A 16,763-nucleotide genomic window follows, 5' to 3' on the forward strand; every position below is an offset into this window, starting at 1 on the left:
ATTTTCCCTTTTTAATCTTATAAAAATTAATCATGTTTTTACCTTATCTTGTTTGGCATCTGTTTCTTGTCTGATGCAAATATTTCCAACTACATATAGACCAATCTTGAAAGTAATGTTTTCAACTACCTCACGCAAACGTGAACAAATATTTCCAGTCACGGTCTCTTTTTACTGGAATATCAAAATTATTTTCACAGTCATAGTGATATTGTTTTAAACTCAGTTACTAAACTTTTTAACAGTTAAATCACAAGCTAAAGTCCTCTGATCAAGTTGTTTGAACTCCTTCAATCTCCCTATAGTTAAAGCATCAAAAGCCGTTTCTGGTGTTTAGGAAAATGCTATAAGACAAATGATTTAGTAATATGTTTGTCATTACCTTGCCTTTCTGAGACCAGAGGGGAGGTTCCAGTTGACCACGTGGTAGCAGGCCTGTCTCCAGACAAGAGAGGAAAGCCAGGAGGTGTCCACCAGGGGGGAAGTGCAGGGGTGGCCTCTGGATCCCATCCTGACTAACAAGAACCAGTGTCCCCCCACAATCAGCTGGAACAGAAAGAGACAAACAGATAAATGTTACATGGAAAGAGGCATGGGAATGGATGCACACTGGGGGGGCTTGGACCACCTTTCATAACTGCTTCCAGTTCTAGTTTTTCTTGTTAATATATTGAAGGTTAAACATAAAAAGTTAGGTAAAGTAAATCGTTTAAAGGAGAACGAGCACTTGTAGGCACACAAAAGCAAATGGAAACTAGAGAAATTTAATTTTCCATGAAAAAAATGCGGTCCGGTTGCTTAATGCTGAATGACTTTTCTGAAATTTGCTGGGAAGCTAAAACTAAGTTATTGAAGCTAAAAGAAGCAGAACCCTAGCCTAGCTAAAAGGATAAAAAAGCAGAATATCTGCAAAATATTAAAAAGAACAAGAAACTAGCTAAAAGCTAAAAGTAGCTTCAAGTGGTAAAAAGCTAGCTAAAATGACTTAAAGGTTAGACAAAAGCTAAAAGTAGTAAAAAGCTATCTAACAGTAACAAAAGGCTAGTTAAAAGCCAAAAGTAGCAAAAGGCTGGGTGAAAGTAACAAAAGTCTAGCTAGAAACTAAAAGCAGCCAAGGGCTAGCTAAAGGCTAAAAGTAAGGATGGGCAGTTAGAAGCAAAAATAGCAGAATATTAGTTAAAAGCTAAAAGTAGCTAAACTGTAACAGCTAGAAATAAAAAAAAAGGATGGCTAAAAGTTTCTCTTCTTTCTAAAATGACTGATGCAGTGCGACATGACTGTGAGAATGGGAAAGGGGGAACTACTACAAAATACTCACATCGCTGGTGACAATGGATGCAGACAATCTGTCGCAGAGGAACGGTCAGTGCATAGTCCCAATAGATGCTGAAAGAAATGGAAATGTGAGCAGATCAGAGGACCGTCTGAGCCAATAGATGCAGATCAAATCAGTCTGGGCAGGTGAATAAATGCTTCTTTTTGGCAGAGTGTTGGAGCGGTTTACCTTTTCTCCAGATCACAGTCTCCCAGTGTGCCATTAATGAGCTGGTTGGGTGTCCACTTCAGGGTGAGGTTCTCCCCAGCCTGGTGGAGAGACAAGTAGCCCCGCAGCACCTCCATGTCCTTCTTCTACTCACAAAGATGGCAGAGGGAGAGACAAGTGACAAGTTTGAGACTTCAAATTTGAGGGTTCATTTAGAGTATGGAAGAAAAACTAGATCTGCACTGTCAAATTTACTGATTACTTTATGAATGATTCAGCATTCACGCTACAGTTTTCCTGTCTTTCAGTTTTCTGTATGATTTTTGGAATTGAACTATTTCTGCAATTCTTTGTGTTTAACTATTCATATATCAGAACACTCAATCTATTCAGAGAATGGATCACTTTTGGCTTTTGTAACTTATCACTTTTCAAACGATTTACCTTCATTTTACAGTTATGTTCCCTATAGAAATACTTTAAATCTGGCTCAGTTTTTGTCTTCTTTTCCTTTTAGTTTTTAGCCACTGTTCTGCTACTTTTACCTTTTAGTTAGCCTTTTGTTGCATTAAGCTTTTAGGTACCCTTTCATTACTTCAGCTTTTAGCAAGCAATTTGCTACTTTTAACTTTTAACTAACCTTTTGCCACTTGTAGTTAGCCTTTAGCTACATTTAGTTTAGCTAGCCTTTTGATACTTTTAGTTAGCATTTTACTCCTTTAGCTACCCTTTTGCTTTTTAGCTTTTAGCAAGTGCTCTGTCTTTATTTAGCTTTAACAACTCAGTTTTAGCTTTTTCAGCATATTTCAACACAGCTATTCAGTCCTCAGTTTTTAGCAAACCTTTTCCTGCTTTAAGCTAACATTTTACTAGTTTTAGATTTTAGCCAGCCTTTTGCTAATTTTAGCTAGCCTTTGTTAATATTAGCTTTAAGATAATGTTCTGCTTCTTTTAGCTTCAACAAGTTATTTTCATCTTCTTTAGCAAATTTCACATTCAGATTCATTAAGAACTCTGCCTTCACTTTCACAGAAAATGCATTTTCTGTTGTGTTAAAGTGCTTTAGCCAGGAGCATTGCTAAACACAAAGCTTTACCGGAGCAACACCCTGATTTCTCAGATCACATCTTTTTTATACTAAAGGCCTGGTATGTGCATAAAATGGGCAAAGCAGTTTGTTACACTACCAAACTTACTGCAAACAATTTCCATTTTCTTAGCTTTTTACTGTTGCGGCTGAACAATAATTTTAATAAGCTGCTTAATAAGAAGTGCTTATTATTTGACCCCCTGTAGATTTTTAAACACTGAAAAATAGTCTCTATTTTTAGAGTAGTTTCATTTTAATGAAGTGAGGCAGAATATCAACTAAAAATCCAGAAAGTCTGGTAGGGGATCAAATACTTATTTCCCTCAATGATTTAGAAATTAATTTCTAACTTTTGCGTAATGTGTTGGATTTTTAATTGGTAATCTGTCAGTCTCCAATGAAATGAAACTACCATTAAAATGACAGGCTGTTATTTTGTAAATGGGCAAAGTCAAAAAATCAGTAGGGATTAAATAATCATTTCCTCCACTGTAAATGTGGGTGAAACAAAAACTGCCTTAAAATTACAACCATCTTTCAATCCACCATTTCAGCTGGCCTCTCCTGCGCTTCTCCTTTATATTCCCTCTCAGTTTTTCTCTCCATCCTGCACTTTCTGTTTGTGCTGTCATCCAAGAAGTAAACATATTCAGATAGAATGAAAACCCTAATCAAGTTGATCAAATTACATTTTACCAGAATTCTAACTGAATAGTAAGTTGCCATAAAGATTAGACCCATTGCTTGGTTCTGTTTTGATTCTGGATTTTTGAACATGAACCACACACACTGGTTGGCAAAAAACAAACAGGACAACAAAATGAGACATTCATCAGGAGCTGGACAAAATACTGAGAAGAACTAAAAATATGTTGCATACTGACAACATTATTTTGGAAAGATTTAGTGTTAAATTAACTATTCGAGGCCCATACATAATCTTAAATAGGTGCTTGGAAGGTACGGTCAGCTCGTGAAGTACCCAGTTGTTTGTCCAGTTACAGTCACAATTACATTATCTACAGCTCTGAACTTTTTACACAAGAGATTAAATGCTTAAAAGTAGTCAGATGATTATAATTGTCCTTTTTTTCTTTTTTTAATGATTTAAATCATTTTTGGTTCTAACTCTGTTGAGTCCAGTACCCCTTTAACACTAAGTAGTGATGACGTATTAGAATCAGCAAACAAACAAAGTTTAAAGATCATTAATAGAAAGACAAAAAAAGCTTATAATCACTGTAAACTCTTAAACAAGCAATTTACTGAGTTGGAAAAATATGATTAACTATGCAGACTGTCATGGTGTTTAAAAGCTTCTATGCATGAGACTCTGCTCCACTACAGGAGTTTAGAAAGATAAAGAAACCCAAAACAGGTCGACCACAGCAAGTTCATGAGGTGACTGTTTAGTTTTGTTTGAAAGAAGCACCTTTGAGGAGGCAGTGTTGTCAGATTGTACCTCTCAAATTTGGAATAAATACAAACTGAAACACATACCGTTAGCCCATTTACTCAACATCTAAATTTATGGTTACTGGACACTTAAAACCGCTCCCACAATCTGACATACTTTCACCTGGTTTTCTCCTGTTCCATCGATATGTTTTCATCATTGAGTTTTTATTAAATTGTTAAATGTGGATTAGATTTGTGATCACATGTGACTGTGTAGCTGAGAGTCATTCACAATAAATTATTTGCTTGTGAGATCATGTAAGCTGTTATTTTCATGGTTTGACCAAACCCTTCTTATCATATAAGATTAGTTTAAACATTATTTAAACTAATGTTTTAAATCTTAGTTTAAAACATTGGCATGAAAGGTGGTAGCTGATATGCATTTTTTAAGTAATGCTAGGCCTTTATCTTCATAATAAATAGACTCTTGATCAGCATTTGTTTTTATTTTTGCATGACTGTGTGAACTGTTATCTAGTTTTATGTAGAAGTGATTCCAAACAAGAGTATAATTCTGGATTGCCTGATAAGTTTAGTTACATTCTGTTAGTATAGTGGCAGAGCAGAAAAAACTGTACTGTTTATGTGCATAAGAGGTGATCACAAAATGGCAACATCTTTTCATACCGGTTGAACTAGGACGTTGTTTTTGCCGTACAGAAGGTGTGTTCGGGAGTTTTGGTGAAGAGACTCCACGTACTCCCTCGCTGATGCAGCAAACCTATCGTCTGACATACTGCCACTCGACTGTCTCTTGCGAATCTAAAAGAAAAAAATAAAATAAAATAAAATTGCCTGTCAACTCTGAATAAAACATCTCACAAAAACAAAAATATTCCACTGGAACTGAATCAGCCTCCACACTCACCCCCAGAGCAGGCCGGCGGCCCGATGACACCTCTTGGCCCCGGTGGGCCCCGTGGATACGGTGGCGCTGAACCAGCTCATTGGCTGACGGGTCTGTCCAGAAATGATCTGAAGTTTTTAGCTTAGTGTACTCCAGTGCACAGGGCCCCACTAAGAACACAGTATATACACAAGAAAAAACAATAAATCAGTTATCTACTATGTTTAAACCTCTTTCAAAATGGTATTTTGTACTTTAAGTGACTTTTTATGAAATCTGTGTCAAAACAGATTATTTTGCCTAGTCTTATGTTTTTGGTTACTTTTGCAAAGTAAATTGGTTGGATTTATCCTGATATGTTGCCTGTAACCTTTAACAACTTAAAGGATCTGTGGATCTGCTCTGGGCTGGCTGATAAACATTCCATCACATTATCAAAGACAACGGCCTCTGTGGCGTGATTCTTGGACTTATCTGCAAACACACACACACATACAACATACACCACACCGTCTTCCCATCGTCTCTACACACATACTCATTTTTCACCGTCTCTGCCTCATCTTTCTCATTCCACTACCTCCCTCCCCTCCCTTAGTTAGTAATTCTAATCTTGGCTGTGTAGCGGGCCTTTTGGTACTATTAGAAAGTTTTTTGTACCGTTAGTTTAGTATTGTCATGTTTTAGCTTATTTAGCCGTCCTGTACATTTAGTTAAGTTCCTGTACATTTAGTTTAGTTTAGTTTATCTTAGCTCATATTTTGACTGTCTTAGCCTAATTGTTGTTTAGTTCAGCTTTAACTTTATCATGATTTTATTTAGATTATTTTAGCTACTATTTTGACTGTTTTAGCTCATGTTTAGTTTTATGATCTCATTTAGATTATTCTATATTTCATTTAGATTATACATGATTTATCTGTATTTGATTATGATGTTTCTATGATGTTTGCTGTACCTCTGTATTTGATTATGTATGTTTGACTATGTACCTGTTGCATTTGATTCTGATGTTGCTTCTGTTGTAAAACACTTTGAATTGCCTTGCTGCTGAAAAGTGCTATATAAATACATTTCACTTCACTTCACTTAAATTAAATTTCTTCTTGCTGACGAGGTAAATCTCAAAGCTTATTTGAATCTTTTTTTTTTTTACAAGAAATCTAGTTACAAATACAGTATAACTCCTGTTCAAAAAGTAAATATAAAACCAAATAGACAACTTTCCCTCAAAACACTTTTGGAGGTGGTCTGGGTTACAATACCCTTTTGTGTAACTGTTTTTTTTTTCTTTTTTTAGTTCTATACTGTAGAAGAGTATTCTTTGCTGTCAGTGTTATTTCAACCATATTTCTCTTTTTTATTATTTGTAACAATATTCAACTTTTCTATCTCAATACATTTGAAAAAAGCCTCTGTACAAAATGGGGTTAATAACCTGCCCCCATCAAAAATCTGTCCAGTCTGTCCAGAGCCAAGCTGTAGGACCTCCTACTGAATTAAAGCGACTCCACAAAGGTAGTGGACATTTCAGGGTTAAAACAAAAAGAAGTCAGCTCAACTGCCGGCTGATTAAAGATTATTAAATAGCAATCCTTGGGAATATTCTAAAGATACAGCTTTTGCTGTTTGTTTTATTTTTGTTTGTTTGTTTTTTGGCTTAAAGTTTTAATGAACTGTTTATAAGAAATAAAGCCCTCTCAATATAAATGTTTGTTTTGTCTGGATTTTATTCATTAAAATGGATTACAGGATGTTGTATGGGTGAGTTGCTCTTTGGTTTAATGCTTGTTCTGATTGTTTTCGGACTCGCTGTGGTCACTGTATGCTATAATGTGCTGTGTCAATCAGAGGACCAGAGTCAGAGCAGCGTTAGGTGGCAGTGTATTGACCTAATTAAACACAAAGCTCATGATAAATTTACAGTAAAGTTGTACAGAAAACAGCTGACTGCTGACAGCGCACTGTGGATTTTTCAGGTTAAAATCTTCAGTCTTTGCTCTGTCACAGAGCTCTGTAAAGTCACTAACCATTGTATATGTCTCATAATTTCTCTTATATTGTGTCTGCTAGGTAATTAAGCTTATCAAGAGATAACCCTCCAGAAATGTGACTCAAACAGCTATGAACCATGTTTATGTCAAAATAATACTTAAGTTCAGATCTTTGAATGTAGTCATTTCTACAGAAATATCAGTAAACCTGCTTTGTCACATCTGACAGCTCACTGGGGGACATGGCTACATGTTTCTGCATGAAGGGTAGATGACATCAAATCACAAAATGTTTTAGGGTACACAATTTACCACCAGGTGTAAACAGTGGTGCCAGAGTGACCATTTGCAATCAAAATACCCAAAATGAATTTATACGACAAATCTGAACAGCCTCAGAGTCATTATCTTTACTGTTTGAGTTGTGTTCTTTGTTATAGAGTAAAACTGTATATGTGTTTCTGTTTCTTAGCTTTATAGACTGGGTATTTATGTCCCATTGTTAACGTTAGCTCTTCCTGCCATGCTGTAACTGCAGGTCTTTCTCTCATAAAATTTTAAGGGAATAAATAATTTTTTAAGCATGACATGGTTTTGAACCTTATTATTGACCTCTGATCGTTTTGTAGAGTTTGAAATTCAACTAAAAAGTAACATACTTACCCAATAGGGCTGCTAAGATGGGCCCGAACACTGGATCATGCATCAGAGCTTCTCTTTCATAATATTTACTGCACAAATGAACACAGAAATAAAAGGATAGCATTAGTAAGCAATGACAAATTTTAGATGAGAAGTTCACTCAAATTACAAAAAGTATCCTCTGTTCTGCACCCGCTTCATTTCCCAGAAATCCCTCTTCTTCTGTGAGTTTTAAAGGCAGCCAGCAATCTTTTAGTTGCATTGCTTCGATCTTCTGAATTATATCATACTTCAATTTCCCCGTTCACTTACATTCTATTTAAAAATTCCCTCCATGAGTAAGGATTTGCTTGGCATAACCCATTTGGATGTTTACCTATTATTTGCAGAGTACTAAGATTTCTGTGACCAGTTCTCATTCTGTTCCAAACTACTTTTTTTTTTCTTTTCCATTCACTTCCATTACTATCTAATATCTGCCTTACTTTTGTCTCCTGCTCCCAGTACCTTTGCCACTAGGAAATTATTACCTTCCAGATAAAAGTTTGACATTCCTACATTACACTGTTGCATAGTTAGAACCCAACTTCACCTGTGACTTTGACCTTTGACAGGATCTCCACCAAAATTTAATCACTTGTTCCTTGTACCATGTTTGACATTTCCTAAAGATTTCATGAAAATTCATTCTTATCTTTTTGATTAATCTTGTGCACAGACAGGCAGACAAACAAACAAACAGACACTACTAAAAACATAGCCTCCTTGGCAGAGGTAATAACTCTCCTCCAAGAACATAAAATTGAGATATTATGTTCAATTACTTCTGCTTGATTTCATTTTGAGCTCCTAGAAATCCTTTCAGCAACCAAAGTATTATTAACATAATGGTAACTTTTGGTGATAGGCCACATCAGGCCACTGGGTGGTGTTGTTTGTCTGATTTGATGAACTTCATATTTTTGAAAGGTTTTTTATTTTAGTTGGCAAATAATAACAGGTAGTGTCACTAAAAATTTTGCTTGTATGACACACCATAATATATGGACACTTAAAAGCCTTAAAGCAGTATTTTTGTTTTACTATAACTGTTTTTAGCAAACACTTCAGGAGATGAATCTACCATCAGCCAAAGGGGAGGAATTGTTTTAATCAAAAAGAGTGGGAACGTTACACAAGGGCTAAGCACCCAGATATGTTGCTCCACTCTGTTGAATTACCTTAGGTTAGCTGTCCTGGTACCACAGTTACCCATCATGCACGCTCTTAAAATTGAGGTTCATAAAAACCCCTAAAATTTATATTTTAGCACACCATTAGTATTAAAGTCCATGTAGCATCATGCTTTGGTGCCAGAGGCCCACCAAATTTTGATAGTGATACCACAAACAAATTGCAATTCACAATTCATTCGTATCAAAGCAACTAAGTAATTTTAAAATAACTTTTTAAAAATACAAAGCACTTTTGGATGGGCAGGCCCACTTTAAATGAAAGCTGCACTACCACATATAAAGTGATGAGAGTGTCTAGAATTCTACAGATTTACTCTGGAGAGGATGACCAGAGCACAGATCTGTGTCGGTGTAGCTGATTTTTACAGAATCCAATCTATACATTAAATCTAATTTTGTTCTGGACTTCACTGCATGGACTCAGGAACACTTGTACAAATCACTGTAGGTAAGCACAGTTCACTGTGACATCTGCGAATACAAGTTAAAGCTTTATAATGCAAAAAAGAAGACATATATGAACACCATCCAGAAATGCTGTTGTCTTCACTGGGACAAAGCTAATTCAAAATGGATTGATGCAAAGTGAAAAATATTCTGTGGTCAGATGAAATGAAATTTGAAATTCGTTTATGAAATCATGGATGCCACATCCTCCAAACTAAAAAAGAGAGGGACCATCAAGCCTGTTACCAGCACACAGTTAAAAACATACCTCTCTGATGGTATAGGGGTGCATTAGTGCCTGTGGCATGGGCAGCTTATACCTTGTACTGACATCATCACTCTTTGGCAACTTTCACCTGCATCTTCAGCTGTTTTGTTTGTGTCTTTTTTCTGCCTTTTTTCCCTAAACCTTTTTTTGTTTTTACATATTTCTCAATTTATAACATGGAAATCAATATTACTATTGTAAACTATGACACCTATACAATTTAAAAGTAAAAATATGCAAAAATTATGTTATATTCCTTTTGAACATTGTTGTAAGATTAGTTAAAATACATCTGTTGCAGTGTGGTGTACAGGCATCATGCTTTATTCTGTCACAGACAGAATAAATGCAACTGTATGCTCACTAAAATAGAATTTCAGCAGAGTGAGTTGATAGTTAAACATCCATAAGATTTGTTTAGAAATAAAAAGTGTGAAACAGATATTGTACTGTTTACTTTTGGTGACAAAAAAACATCTTCAGCTGTGATCTGTGGCAACCTGGACCTCCATTCAATCATCCACTAAAGGAATTTCATGTTCTCTGCAAACATGGCACTGGCAGGAGATTGTGCAAGTCATGTTGGCAAGTCAAGTTGTGAGATTGAGTTGTCAAAGATCAGATTATGCCTCAATGTTCTGCACCCACAAGCCTTACAGTTTGAAAGATGCTCAAACTCACTCATCAAGGCAAAACTATTTGCTCTCTTACGTCTGTTCACCTGCCCATTCCCCCCAAATGAAACCATAAGAAGTGTATTGTTATGTATCAGCTACACCTAAAGAATGGTACATGCTTTTGTTAGGAAATGATCAGGGTTGTTCAGGCTAACTTTTATACTAGTTGCAGCAGTGTGCCTAATGATTTTCAAGTGCAACTACACTTTTCACAGCTTCTTGGCCATTACATTATTACACTTTTTTGTCATTTTTTGCCATATAGATTAGTCGTGTAAATGTTTGCCACAGGAAAAAAAAAGCTGAAGGTTTAAACTGGAGCACAAAATTCAACTTCATTATTTTATAACAGATCTTACAAAGTGCTGAAGTTTAAAGTATTTGACAAACAAGATTTTCAAAAATGAAACAAATGACACCAAAGTGTTAGCTGCATAGTGTTTTCAAAAAGCATTAACATCTTTTCAACTGTTGTACATTTTGTCATGTTAAAAACACAAACATGTCTAAGAATTTTACACACGTTTCAGATTTTTATCTTTAAAGAAAATTTTAAAACTAGTTCTTTAGTTTAACAATTATGCACTACTTTGCGTTGTTCTATCACATGAATCCCAGCAAAATAATATGAGGGTTGTGGCTGTAATGTGACAAAATTTGTAAAAGCTCAAGAGCTACGAATACTTTTTCAAGGCACTGTATCACTCAAATCTTGCATGTCAGAATGGTGAACAAAGATGTAATTTGATCTGTTAGCAATCAGGATGAGATGACTATGAGCTACTAACACACCAAACTTTATATTAATATCTGTGAAAATGACTGTGTTATAGCCATATTTAAGTTTGCTAAGATTGATTTACGGAACCTGAATCAAGTCTGATATTATTTTAGTCATTAACATATACTTGTTCTTATAGCAGAAAAGGAAAACCCAAAATTACCTGTGAAAGTTGGAAACAAATGTCATTGTTGTTGTTATGTTGTTGCCCACAATCCCTAGTGTTATCAAGTCACATAAGAGCTGGACTAATCTGAACTTGATTAAAGTTTCTGGCCACAGATCTACTGAGGCTGCTGTTTGTTAAGAGGTCATGACTTGTAGTCCTTATCACCTGCTGCTCTTTATATCTAAGAGAGAGATACAGATGCTGACATTTACGGTGGGCCTCTCATGCCACATTAGATGAAGTCCTCTGCAGCTGTGTGAACTTGTTGTTAGATCTTTTCAACAAGACCAACAATACAACATCAAACCACACATCTTGCATTTTAGCTTTATCTCTCCCTGTTAATTTAACGTGATCACATTGTTCAGTCTGTGAGACTCATCAGGGTTCTTCTACTCTGATTAGCCAGGCATGAAGAGCTGAGTCACTGCAGTGCAAGTAAAACATAAAAAAAAGAATAGAACAATTACCTGGAGTTGTCCACAATGTACTGGACTATCTTATCCAGAACTTTCTCAAAGAGAGCTGTGCGGACCCAGATGTGTTTGATGGCCTGGGCAGAGAGGGGCTGAGGGGGACGACTGGTGGTGGAGGAGCCCTGTCTCCTCAGAGGTTCCTGGCTCATGCTCTGGGCTCTCCTGAAAGACAAAGAGCAACAACTGCTGACAACTTTTACTAATATGGTAGGGGATGGCACACACAATTTATATATATATTACCACTCTGTTTATTCAATTTTGAACATATTAAATCAATAATTACCAAAACATAAGAACACCCCCACCCCACCCCCCACCTGGGGTATATATATATATATATATATATATATATATATATATACACACTATATTGCCAAATGTATTCACTAGTCTCCACTCCAATTCATCCCAAAGGTGTTCTATCAGGTTGTGATAGAACTGGCCTGGCTCTGTGCAAGAAGGGGCCATCCCCAAACTGTTCCCACAAAGTTGGGAGCATGTATGCTGAAGTTTTAAGAGTTTCTTTCATTGGACCAACACCAAAAACCCAACACCATGATCCCCCCTTCCACCAAACTTTATACTTGGCACAATGCAGTCAGGCAAGTACTGTTCTCCTGACAGCAGCCAAACCCAGACTCATCCATCAGAATGCCAGACAGAGAAGCATGATTCATCACTCCAGAGAACGTGTCTCCACTGTTCTACAGTCCAGAGGCGGCGTGCTTTAAACCACTTCATCTAATGGTTTGCATTGTATAGGTCACCTCTCTCTCCCTCTCTCTCTCTTTATATACATATATATATTGTGGTGATTTGGAGTTTGTACTTCCTGGTGGGCGTTCCTGGCTCAGTGATTGGCAGAGGATTTGGCTCATCAGGAGAGTTGGGTACTTAAGGCCGTGGTGGGAACCAGACCAGTGCTGGAGCATTGTTTTACCTAAGTGGCAAAGTACTCAGCCTCTTGCCTTAATCTTATGTTGAAGGTCAGTTTTCTGAGTCGTGTCCTCTGTTCCTGTTTCCTGTGTACCCTCGTGGATCCAGTCTGGTTTGTGCCCGGAGCAGCTTACTTGTGCCTGTCTGCCAACCGCCCTGCTTCAACCTGTTGGAGGACGTCTACTCTCTGCCTTCTGGAAAACCTACCTACCTGGAACATTGCTACCAGGAAGTACCCATCTTGCCTACTCACCTCCACGCCAAACCTCGCTCGCCCTTCCGTAAGAAACTCTCACCCAGAAATAGTCACCTTGTTTGTTACCTGTCAGCATCTGTGAAGATCCCCAAGATTCTTACATCCGTTCTCTCTTTCAGACTCCGGCTCCAGTTCATCCGTGCATTATTTTGTCACTGTAAATAAAACCACTTTAACGTTAATCTGACGCCGAGCTGCTCTCTGGAAACGAGTTAAAATACTGACATATATATATATATATATATATATATATATATATATATATATATATACACACACACATCACTGTGCTGCTCTGTTCAGATTGAGCTGACATCCTGTACCTTTATCATAGGACAGAAAGAGGTTCCAGGTTATTTTAATTGATCCAGCCTTACTGGCCAATATATCAGTTGTCCAGTTTAAGATATTAAAAGACTTCTTTAATTCAGCTTGTATATGGTGCCTATAAAATTTAATAACCACCTTGAATGTTTTATACTTTTACTGCTGTCATAAGTCAATCACGGTCAATATAAATTGACCTTTTTGACAAAAAACCCTTCAATGTCAAACAGAACTCAATATCCTACATACTCATTTAAAAAAAATATATAATGTCAAATAAGTGACTGCAAAAACTTTCACCCCCTTTTAAAGTTACTGAGTATTGAAAAGTGCAAGTCAGGAAATTAATATAAAATGATTTCTAAGGCCCTAAAAATCCCCAGGACTTCTGTTAAATCCATCATCAAGAAATGAAAGGAATATGGGACCTGTGTAAATCTACCAAGAGGAGGCAATCCTCACAAACTGAGTGATTGTGCAAGAAAGACAATAGTGAGCGAGAGACCACCAAGACACCTGTGAGCACTCTGGAGGAGCTCCAAGCTTCAACAGGTGAGATGAAGAGACTGAGCTACAACAAAAATTGGCTGTGTTCTGAGCTTTATGGGAGAGTGGCAAAGAGAAAACCACTGTTGAAAACTTATATTAAATCTTGATAAGAGCTGGCTGCTGAGAAGCACTTGACCACTGAGTCCACAGTGTTCAACTAGTTCAATAACAAAACACATCAAACAAACCACAAAACAGCTGGTAGAAAAACTCCTAAATGACCTGCTCTGGTGTTTGACACAGTTCATTTTTGTGGCTACAGTGAGACACTTCTTGCTTACAGAAGACGGCATAAACATGACTTAAAACAGGGGAAAATGTGAATATATTTCTGTTAAAAAGAAGTTCAGGTTCTGATGTTGGTCAGTGGATCACCAGAGGGCTGGGCTACAAAGGGAGGATCACAGTTTAGCTGCTACGATGAGCTGAAAGTCTGAGTTTTCAGAAACACAGACGAGGAGTTCTTTAAACCTGTTACATCTGTATTTTTTTCAGGTTTTATTTTTTTTGGCATTTTTGTGTTTATTGTGTGAGTTGTTCCCCTATTTATTGTTTATTTTCTGTTCTTAGTGTATGCATTTGTTATTCCTTGTGTTCCTTTGTGCCATTCACCACTTCTCCCCCAGTAAGCTTCTGTTACTTTGCTCACCTGCTCTCAATTGTTGTTAGTCCAGGTGTTTCCAGTCTGTTCATCAGCCCGATTCTTATACACCCTAAGTTTCCACTCCTAATCAGTCTGGCATTACATGGCTGCATGTCTTGTTCAGTTCCTCCCGGTAATCTCCTTGTGTTCCCTGTAAGTTTATGTTGCCATGTCAGCTTTATTGTTGTAATCTTTTCTTTTCATTAAACTTTTATTTTACCTTGAGCTCCCTGTGTCTGCCCGTATTCTTGGGTCTTCCATCCCCAAAACGTGATAGAGCCTACTTGGATCACCATGGTAACAGAGACTGAACTCATCACCTGCTGCTTCAGAGCAGTGGGATGATGTCACACACTTTAATCTTTAAGTTGTCTAAACTTTCCAAAACTCTTTATATTTCTACATTCTTTACACTTTTTATACAGTTTATACATCAAAATGTAGGCAATTTATCTTCTTTTACCCACTGTCTCTCACTGCTACCGGACTAAATGTTTCCTCTTAAATTACTGCAGAGTGCAGAGTCACACACTTACAGTCTGACTTCTACTGTATTTGAGCTCAGAATTGTCTCTTTCAAATTCAAAATGAAGGGTCCTTTTAATTTGTCATATATTCTACTCAAAACTTTAAATTTCTGACCAAGAACTCCCAAACCTGGGCTGCGGGGGGAAAAAATGAGATTCTTTTCTGGCAGCCCTGGGAGAGAGAACAACTTTCTTGGTCCTCGGATGCAGCAGCCGTTAAACAGCACTGTCAGGGAGTGAGAGACAGGTGTGTGGTTACCATGGTGACCCTAATGAGCCACTGGTAGCAGCCCTAATTTTTGTGTTGCTCTTTGTTGTTTTATCAAGAGTTTTTTTTACATTAAAATATCAATATTTAGTCAGCATAATTCTTACAAAAGAAAGCCCCAAATAACTATTGGGCTTCATAGAAGAAAGTTGATAAATACTGGAATTTCAAGCACTAGCTGCATTGACATCCTTCAAAATTGTTCAGAAATGTTTAAATCTTATATTTGTTACTTTAATTGCAGCACTATAGGACTGATTGCTTATTAAATGGAGAAAGTTGTTTTATGTCAGAAGGCCAGATTGTCTGTGTGTGCAGCAGTTCAGAAGATGGTGTGATGAAAGACAAAAAATCAGATTTTCCATTTTAAAGTGGAAGCACTGTGTACCGGTTTAGATTTCAAATGTGTTGTGAGAAGCACCAGCCTCACTGACTTTCCTAATGATATCCAAAGAAAGGAAAACAAGACAGATTAAAGCCAGAAGTGATGCAAAATGGCTATGCTGAATCAGTGCTAATGCCTGATATTAAAACCAAACAAATTGCTTGTCATGGCTGATGTAAAACAGACATCCATTTTTAACCATAACTTGACACAAAAAATCAATACAGATTCAATAAGCATCTAAAAATTTTGTTGTTATAGAGCACAGTAAGACAAAGTTCCATACTACCAACTAGTGGTGACGGGCACAGTACAGTGATGGACGTGTGAGGTGGAGGACAGTCTGCAGGACTGTTTTGACTACATGGACTGGAAAATGTTCAGAGATTTATCCTCTGATTTAGACACGTATGCCACAGAGGTCACTGACTTCATCAGGACCTGTGTGGAGAAGTGTGTTGCATCAAAAACTGTCCCGTCTTTTTCAAACCAGAAACTGTGGATGAACTCAGATTTGTTGGATGATCCGCGAGCGCACACAGGAGTTCCAGTCTGGAGATACACACTAGTACAATTAATGCCAGTACAATCTTTGGAAAGCCATCAGTGATGCAAAAAAGTACAGCAACAAAGTAGAGTCTCAGTTTAAATGCATGTAAGATGTGTGTGGTATGTGGAAAAGAATTTAGATGCTAACAAATTATAAACCACAAGCATGAACTCACTATTGTGAATTTGTTTCTTGCAAAAAAACTGAATGCATTTTAAGCATGCTTCGAACTTACAAGACAGGACCCACCAGCGTGTGCTCTCACTGCCCTGCATAGTGTGTGATTCGCTGTTTCTGTTATGGATGCGAAAAGAACTTAACAGAGTCAATATCCATAATGCTGCTCGTCCAGTTGGAATCTTAAAGGTATGAAGTGAGGGTCTCAGTGGGGGTCAGGGTCGACGCTCCCCGCCAGGCCGCTCCAGAATGGGTCAGGGTCAACGCTAGTCGCCAGGCTGCTCCACCTTCCAGCGTCTCAGTGGGGGTCGATGCTCCCCGCCAGGCCGATCCCGAGTGGGTCGGGGTCGACGCTCCTTGCCAGGACTCTCCACCTTCCAGCGTCTCAGTGGGGGTCGGAGTCGACGCCGCTCCACCTTCCAGCGTCTCAGTGGGGGTCGGAGTCGACGCTCCCCGCCAGGCCACTCCAGAGTGGGTCAGGGTCGACGCTCCTCGTCAGGCCACTCCACCTTCCAGTGTCTCAGTGGGGGTCGGGGTCGACGCCGCTCCACCTTCCAGCGTCTCAGTGGGGG

The 16,763-nt window shown here is 37.8% G+C and overlaps 1 protein-coding gene across 5 annotated transcripts in view; it reads right to left on the reverse strand.

The window, feature by feature from the left end:
- sgsm2 (small G protein signaling modulator 2) overlaps window positions 1-16,763 on the reverse strand; it is a 141,496-nt gene that overhangs the window by 39,938 nt on the left and 84,795 nt on the right. For 4 of the 5 annotated variants that reach the window (XM_037980658.1, XM_037980656.1, XM_037980657.1 and 1 more), the window contains exons 4-10: window positions 11,565-11,732; window positions 7,539-7,606; window positions 4,903-5,051; window positions 4,662-4,796; window positions 1,505-1,629; window positions 1,319-1,386; window positions 383-546 (exon numbers count right to left, since the gene is read on the reverse strand). In XM_037980658.1, the coding sequence (XP_037836586.1) occupies window positions 383-546; window positions 1,319-1,386; window positions 1,505-1,629; window positions 4,662-4,796; window positions 4,903-5,051; window positions 7,539-7,606; window positions 11,565-11,732 (877 nt within the window). Of the gene's footprint in view, window positions 1-382; window positions 547-1,318; window positions 1,387-1,504; window positions 1,630-4,661; window positions 4,797-4,902; window positions 5,052-7,538; window positions 7,607-11,564; window positions 11,733-12,819; window positions 12,921-16,763 lie in introns of all 5 variants that reach the window. The other variant, XM_037980660.1, reaches the window with a different exon arrangement.

This window comes from Kryptolebias marmoratus, linkage group LG2, assembly GCF_001649575.2.
Source record: "Kryptolebias marmoratus isolate JLee-2015 linkage group LG2, ASM164957v2, whole genome shotgun sequence".
Classification (NCBI taxonomy): Eukaryota; Metazoa; Chordata; class Actinopteri; order Cyprinodontiformes; family Rivulidae; genus Kryptolebias; species Kryptolebias marmoratus.